Genomic DNA, 8,421 nt, shown 5'->3' with positions numbered 1-8,421 from the left:
ATAACTGTACATTTTTCTTTGAGATCAACTTTCCCGGTGGAGTTAAAAGGCTAATGAAAACACTTACATCAAAATAAGTTGCTGTTTTAATTGCTATGAAATGGCCTTGTTTCTGGGAAGCAGATAGGACTGGAGGCAGGATTGGGAACGGGGACAATTGACTCCCACTCTGTCTGACTGTGCAACCAAAGGCCACTCCAATAGACACTCCCCGAAGTCTGGCCAGGCTCATCTGGGTTTCAGAACCTCAGGAGGGCAACTGCAGGGTCACACTGGTGACTGCAGAGCAGGATCTGGGCCTGGGCCACTCCAGTCTGGCTGAGTGTCTTGCTGAGCTTTACCACCAGAAACTCATCACTCCCTCCAAGCTAGAGGATTTGCTCTCTAGGGAGGATGCTGTTTATCCTGCCTGGGTCCCAGTTCTGACCTACTCACAAGGGACATCAGAAACATGCCCAGTCCTTGTCACTCTCTACATGGTGTAGAGGAAAGGCAAGGCAGAGCTGAGAGGCCAGACTGCAGCAGGCTTGAGAGGACACCTGCTTTGCCAGCAGTGCCCAGCCTTACCTCTCATCCTTAGCCAGATACTGCCCAGTTGGAAAGGAACTTTTCCTGGGGCAAGCCAAATGTTTTCCGACTCCCAGGTTCTGCAAAAAGGTCGTAAACCTGTGCTTGTGATTTCAGTGTCTATTGATACAATGTGCCATCAGACATCCAGCCTCCTGCCCACTGCAGGGTGCTCAAATTGTGAAGGAATAACCTTGGTTTAGACACAATTACACTTGACATCAAGCAGAATTTATGAAGGCATCTATTACCCTTGGAGTTGGAGATGATTTATTCACATCCCTCAAAATCAGAGACAAAAGAGCTTTGGACCACCCCTTTTGATTTGGGTCTTCTCTACTGAAAATCCATTTTATCTCTGTAATGCTCTGTATTGCAGAGCTTTCCAACAGGAATGGGAAAGCTCCATTCCCAGGGTTGCAGGGACAGCGGGAAGAGCGTCTCTCGGGGGATTTTGCAGCAGGCAACTGCATTGTTAACAGAAAAGGTACAAATGGTACAAGTGAGGCCGTCAGCTGATTGGCAGCATGACCGCCCCACAGAGAGAAAAGATTGTGCGTGAATGAAAGGAGTTACAAGGAAATACCATGTGCATTGAACAATTATTCCTGACAATTAAAAGTGAACTGTTAACTAATTGTTAACAATTAAATGAGTTGTTGATGCTGGTCAGTACACATCAGTACAAGCGATTACCAAGATCAATGGCTTTTTAAAGACCTCCCCACCCCAGATTTGATGCTTTTACAAGAAGGAAGTACTTCATCACCTACTGAGAACAGTAATGGTTTCTTGGGGTTTTATTCAAAGTTCAATTAAAACTCTTTGTTTGAGATTAACAAATTGTGGCTGCCACATCACGACTGAGATCCTTGAGACACTTACTGCTGGTTACTGATGAAGTTAGCTAAAAATAGATGTTTTCACTGCTCAAAGTCCCAAACTGAACAAAATGGAAAGGAAGCAAAGCTAAGCAGCTTTGTTGGTAGAGTCTATACATTTTATTAGCTTCTTTTTTTTTATTTTATTTTCTCAGTTGAAACATGCTGGGACAGGGATGAGGGCTTGTTGTAAATGCATAAGCTCACACCCACCCCTAGCACATCTCCGTGAAACTAAGAGTGTTGGTGCAGCTGTGGTTACGTCCCATCCAGTGGTGTCCCTGGCCTCTTCACAGTATATTCGAGGAATGTTTTCTCTTTCTCCTCCTTGACCTTTCCTCATCCCCTTGACTAAAACAGCCGACCACCAACACAGAAATCATTTCATACCTATAGTCTGCTTGCCACCAGCTCATGGTAGAAAAACCAAAGGCAAGCAGAAACCTGTAAATAAATCAACCAAATAAGCAGCAGATTCATTTCCCTGGCTACGCTGATCTCTGCCATAGGCTTGGGGCTGGTTAGATACCTCATGTAATTGCTTAGGACTAATTTTCTGCTTGTTTCTGCTGCTGTAGATCTAGACCAGCTCCTGTAGGCTCCAGAAGTGACATGAGTGTAAGCAGGGACAGGCTCTGGCCCTTCATCTTTTACCAAAAGCTATTCGCAAAGCTCAGTTTTTTAAGGTACAATGGAAAGATCTGGGCCATTCACCAGGGTGAGGACATGGAGATCTTCCCAACTAAATGCCGACCAGCCCTCTCTAAGCAGGTCCAGTTTCCAGCTGGAGTTGCTACAGAGGTTCTGTGGAAATCAAAGGACACCTGCAAATTTCCACCAGCTAAAGACACCTTGTGCTTTGCAAAACTACCACTGTCCCTGTGTATCTCATCTGAAAAGCACAAGAATTAAATCAATGGCTTTTATAGACCTCGACTTTTCTAATGACTTGTGACATAGGAATCCCAGCTGGAAGAGGCTTACCAATACATTCAGTACTGGAAAAAGGAGAACAATAGGCCGTACTCTGGTTGCTCTGTGTCCTTCTCATGATGCTCAGGAGCAAGACAGGGGCTGCTGGACTCTTTTCACCATGTTTGCAGATGCTTTGGAGCCCTTTCTGTTTTCCAGTGCTCCTCTTATAGTTGGTGCCTCATCCACATGTGACACCATGACATTCATGGGAGCTGCTCCTTGTTTGTGGCAACACAAGCTCATCCAAAATCAGGCCCTGTATTCTGTACTAACCATGTCCCAAAGTCATCACCAAAAGACACCAGAGCATTCCCACCCAGCATTACTAACTTGATAAGTATTTAAGGTTTTAAGGTAGTTCTCCTGATGTCTGACATAAGGAGGCTCTGACATTCAACATCCTCACTGATGTTCAACATTGTCACTCAAGACTTTTGCCAGTAAAAGATTTTCTTTAGGAAAAGCAAAAGTGCGGTAAAAGGGCCAGATTTCCACAAATCAATGCATGGCAGGTGAACTCATACTTGTTTACCTTCTTTCTCACTTCTTGTTTTCCCCTCTTTCCACTGATAAAAAAGGAGAGGAAAAAATAGCAAAGGAAAAAATAATCTAGAAAGTGCGTATTTCTTTTTTTTTTTTTTAGTGGAAAGACCACAAAAATGCTGATTAATCAAAATGTTTTTTAGAGCAGATTTCTTAAGACTTTTCCCGAAGCCTATCAAGTGTTTTTAACAACTTCCATGTGCGCCTTTAACAGTTTCCAAGAGAGAGATCCTAGATCATCACTTGAAAAAAAATTGGATCGGCATTTTATACTAAATCTGAGCATGCAATATACTCGCACCAAATCTTGATACTGACTGTGAGTTGGATTAGTGCAGCAGAATAAAAGCATCCTTAGTGCAAGTACCAGAATTTAGGCAGCAGAGTTTGCCTTTGACAAAGTTGCTGCGAATGTGTTTGGGTGAGTACCAAGCATTCAGTGAGGACCTCGCCACCTCCTCTCTAACTTAGCTGTCTGGTAGAGACTGTGTCCTTGACTTTAGTTCCTTACATCTGAAATCTTTCTCCTACTGCTGTGAAGGGCCACAGGGGAAAATTATTTTCCACTGACCCTTGTATGCCTTTGTCAAAGTTTATCAATGGAACTCTCCAACTGAGACAAGTTTCAAGTATACAATTAAATTCTAAAAATAACATTATTAAAATAAAAATCTTCAGCAATAGGTAATTGACTGGAAAGCCAAGAAAATGCAACCTTTTTCTTGTCAAGGTTTCTCTAAGGCTGATTAGTTAATACTACATTTAATTTAAAGATACAAAATGACCTGCCCAGAGAAACAAATACTTTCTTCTAGATAGAGTTGTATAAAAACATTTCAAAACGTTCACAATGTTTCGAAAATGGTTTAAACTAACTCTGTCTTGAGTTTTCACACAGAGGAACTGCAGGGACCTGGCTGCACTTACAGAAGCCAGAAGAAATAAGATGAGCAGAGAAAAGTGTTTCTATATATATTTTTTACTCTTTCTTATATGTATATTTACTTTTACACATATGCTGATTCAACATTGTGCCTACTGCCCATTGCCCAAGGTATTCAAAAGAGAAAGGAAAAAAAGAAAAAGAGAGACTGGCCACCTTTCAAAGGTAGACAATAAGTCCAAGCCCCAGGCACACTTTGGAGATTCATAGCTTTCTCATGTGCACTTAGCTCTCAGGAGTAAGAAATTAATTGCACAGATCCAGAGAGAAAATACAGTTGTGTCTGGATCCAGCCATAAAGTGGTTTCATACCCACTATAGCCTCACAAGACAAGAAGGTTTCTGTCTTCCACGAGACTACGGTGTACACATGCTGTGGTTTGGTGGCGGCGGTGTTGTTGGATTGTGTTGACAGGAACTCTGTTTTGCCTATGGTGCAGCAGAACCTAGCTCCTGCTTTCAAGGGGATAATTTAAGATGCTGAAGATCCCAGCAACGTTCTCTAAAGGAGAGCAACGTCTTTGGGACACCAGGCTCAGCTGGTGGGGGGCCTCCTGCTGCAACCACTGAGCTGTTCCTGTGCCAGGCCCCAGAGCAGCATCCACCACCTCTGCCCGAGCCAGCCTAGGTGTTTCACCCCAAGCCCTGCCATCTCTCTGAAGGTTGCTTTGTTTCTTGATTGCTTTTTAAGTGAATGCACTATTCCACTTCTCAGCCAAAAGAAAGCACAAGATAAAGGACACTTCGTCATGGTCTCACTAACACCACAAAGCACATGATATGGAGAGGAATGTGAGGGTACCATAGCTTCCCTAATGAAGCAAGTTAAACTGGTAACATCCGGAATAACACGCGTCATTACAGAGGCTTCCCTCTAGGGGACCCCGCAAGCCCGGACCCGTCTTTGGATGAAAATCCCACCCCGTGGGATGGGATGGTCTCAAACCATCGGTGGGGAAGTGAGTGCGGCCGGGGCAGCGCATCACCCCACGGCCCCAAACCGGGCAGGAGAGACCTTCCTTGGTCCCCCCAGAGCCTCAGGGTGCGGGGTGCCCCGGCTGCCCTTGCCACCTCCGTGAGCCCCCACCCTGCCCTCGGTCACCTTTTTTTTTGGGGGGGGTGGGGGGGGTGTGAATGGACGCCCCGGATACCCCCATCCCTGCGGCAGCCCAAAACAACGGCCATACCCTAAAGTGCCTTTCGCCCCGCGGGGTCTCAAAGTGCTTCGCAAACGACATAGAAACAGAGAGGCATCGTGTGTCCCCCCCGCAAGGTCCCCTCCACCCCAGCCACCCCCCCGGCTCCCCGCGCGCCTCCGGGCCCCCCGCCGAGCCGGAGCTGTCCGCCCCCGCGGTGCTGAACGCCGCCCCCCCACACCACCCCCCTCCCGATTATTGCATAGCATTGCAAGACCTGATTTTAGGGGGATGGGCGCCCCGCACAACAACCCCACGAGTGGGGACCAGCCCCATCGTGGGGGGAACCCGACACCCAGCACCTCCCCCGCTCCTGCGGCCTTCCCGGCGGCTGCCACTCGTGGGACGTGCCCCCGGGGGGGTGGAAGCCACCCGGCCAGGGCCGGCAAGCCCGCTGCTCCCCCGGCTCCTTACCCCGAGAGGAGACAAACGCCATCGTACGGAGATCCTTTTTTTTTTTTTTTTTTCTCTTTCCTTTTTTTTTTTTTGGTGTTTTGTGTTTTTAAATAAAAAATAAAATGTGTAAGAAAATAACATTTCTAAAGGAAACCATTATCATTCTACTCTCTCTCTTTCTTTCCCCCTTCTTTTTCCCTTTTCCTTTTTTCTCTTTTTGGCCATCTTTTCATGGAACGAGATGTGCTGGCCGGGGGGGTTCCTCCCGGTAGGAAACAATAACGACAGAGGGGAAAAGGAGGAGGAGGAGGAGAGCAAGGGAGCGCGTCTCGCTCCGTGCTCAGTCCTCACACATCGCTGGATGTCCTTGGTCTGGAGGAGAATGTGGAAGGGATGCACCCGCAGCAGGCCAGCCAGAGCGACTTTTGGATGTCGGGGTTTCTGAAGGCGTAAATGATGGGGTTGATGAGGGAGTTGCAGGTGGCGGGCAGCGCCAGGGAGTAGGTGTAGACCACGGGGTAGCTGGAATCGGCCACCAGGGAGTAGATGGCGAAGGGGATCCAGCACAGGGCGAAGGTGCCGAGGATGAGCGAGAGGGTGGAGAGCCCTTTGCGGGTGGAGGTGGCCTGCGCCGTGGCGATGAACTGGTGCTGCACGGCGATCTGCTGAGCGTGCCGGAAGGCGATCTTGCAGATCTGCAGGTAGAGCTGCATCATGAGGGCGAAGAGGAGGAGGAAGGTGACGGCCAGCACCGCCGCGTTGTCCTTGGTGACGGGCCGCAGGATGCTGCAGGCGCTCTGGTCCCGCAGGCAGTTCCAGCCCAGGAGGGGCAGGAGCCCCACGCCCAGGCACAGTAGCCACATCAGCAGCACCATGGCGCAGGTGAAGCCCAGCGTGCGCTCGCTGTGGTAGGTGAGCGCGTTGTACAGCGACAGGTAGCGGTCCACGGTGATGGCCAGCAGGCTGCAAACGGAGGCGGAGAATGCGGCCAGCAGCAGCCCCGCCGCCCCCAGCTCCGCCGCCTCGCTGGGCGGCCGCAGCAGGTACCGCACGGCGAAGTTGGCCACCAGCCCCAGCCCCGCCAGCAGGTCGGCCAGGGCCAGGCTGCCGATCAGCAGGAACATGGGCGCCCGCAGACTCGGCGTGTAGAAGAGCACGGCCAGCACCAGCGCGTTTTCCCCCGCCACCGCCGTCCCCGTGGCGCACAGCGCGATGTCCCAGGGGCTCACGGCCCCCCCGGGCCCGTCCCCGGCCCCGCCGCCGCCGCCCGGCGCCGCCGTCCCCGGCCCGCCCGCCGCCGACGGCCAGGCGCTGGGCTCCGAGCCGTTGCCGAGCCCCGGGAGCCGCTGCTGCTGCGGCTGCGGCTGCCACGGCTCCCCCATGGCGGCGGGGCCGTGCAGCATCGCTGGGGAGAGAGGGAGAGGGATGCGGTGAGGGGCGCCGGCGGCCGGCACGGGCAGCGGGCTGCGGGGAGAGGCGCCGAGCCCCGCACCGACCCCCGGGACACCCCGCGCCGAGCTCTGGGACACCCCGCGCCGAGCCCCGCAGCGGGCCGCCCCCGCCCGCAGCAGGCGCATCCCCGTCCGCCTCCCCCCAGCCCGACTGCAGCTTCCCCGGGAGGTAACTCCCACCCCCCCACCCCCCGGCCCCACACGCACCCCTCGCCCGGGGGAAGCCTGCCCGCTAGCTCCTGCTCCTCCCGGCGGGCTGAGGCCGAGCACAACTCAGCGTCCCGCTGCTGGCAGCAGCCTCCATACGCTCTGCCCCGCGCCCGGCCCGGCCCCGCGCAGGATCCGCAGGGGCTACGCACCCCGCCGCCGGGGAAAGCACGGTGCGGCTGCCCCGTTCCTCCTCCCTTCCCCGCGGCACGGCTACCTTTTGCCGCCTATTTATAGCGCAAAGGCCCTCCCCCCCCCCCCCGCCCCGCAGCCCTTTCTTTTTTGCGTGAGGTGAGTAAAAATAAATACTATTAATAGGCCAGCCCTCGCATGGATGCGGAGCCGCTGATAAAAGGAGAAGGCAGCGACAAGGGACAGCCTGCGTTAACTTTCTCCTTTCTCTCCCCTTCCCCTCCTTTGGAAAAGACTGGTGCAAGACGCTGCCAGCCGGCTGCAAACAACTGCAAGATCCTGCCCTGCTCGGCGTGGTCCCCCTTGCAGACTAAACCCCCCCCCCCCCGGGGCTGGGCAGCAGAGGTGTGAAGGTCGGGGGGGGCTCTGCCCACAGCGCGCTACCTGCCCCTGCCGTCGGCATCCCCGCTTTCCGCATGCAGCCCAGCCAGCAGGCAGCCGTGACCGCCGAAGGTTGTTGTTTTACCTGGCTTTAATGCTCGAAGATCAGCTTGCTTCCCCCCGTTTTTATTTTTTTCCTTCCCAGTCCTACCAGTTCTTGGTGTTAAGCCTCATTCCTCGGTGAGCATTGCTAATAACGCTGGCAGATAGCTGGCATCGACTTGCACTTAATATTCCTGCCCCATTGGATCTGCTGATAAATCTCAACTCTGACGTCAAAGTCTTCACTTATATTCATGATCCAAGTCTGTGAATCAGAGCCGCTGTGATCAGAATAACAACAAGGCTGGCTCCCTGCTCCACATCCATATCCACACCCGCAGGCACGAGGGGGTGCGCGCACCCGCACGCACCCATGCACGCACCCATGCACGCACCCGCCCCGCTGCTCATTCATGAGCTCTCCCGCCACCCCGACGCACCTCCCCAAGGTCAGGGCCCTCTGCACCTGCGTTTTGCGGATGCAGTTTGGGTGCCAGCCAGGCCCTGGTGGCTCGCGAAGGCGGCCGGGCAAGGTTTATTTTTACTGCTTGTGCCGAGGGATGCGAGGATCTGAAGCGGGGGGGTGATCCGGCATGGCGTGGCTCCGCTGCCCCACTCTTCAAGGGCAATGCCCAGGGACAGCGGTG

At 52.7% G+C, this 8,421-nt stretch overlaps 1 protein-coding gene across 1 annotated transcript; it reads right to left on the bottom strand.

Moving 5' to 3' along the window:
- Positions 1–5,154: 5,154 nt before the first annotated feature.
- Positions 5,155–7,956, bottom strand: LOC141949396 (G-protein coupled receptor 12-like). Its single transcript, XM_074882918.1, has 2 exons — positions 7,818–7,956; positions 5,155–6,906 (listed from the first exon to the last, which is right to left on the bottom strand). Exon 2 carries the CDS (start codon positions 6,902–6,904, stop codon positions 5,849–5,851), a length of 1,056 nt encoding a protein of 351 aa, XP_074739019.1. The 5' UTR covers positions 6,905–6,906; positions 7,818–7,956; the 3' UTR covers positions 5,155–5,848.
- Positions 7,957–8,421: the final 465 nt, after the last annotated feature.

The sequence above is a fragment of the Strix uralensis genome, chromosome 13 (genome assembly GCF_047716275.1).
Source record: "Strix uralensis isolate ZFMK-TIS-50842 chromosome 13, bStrUra1, whole genome shotgun sequence".
NCBI lineage: Eukaryota > Metazoa > Chordata > Aves > Strigiformes > Strigidae > Strix > Strix uralensis.
Note: the sequence above shows the minus strand (reverse complement) of the source record. Positions and strands in the feature narration are given on the sequence as shown.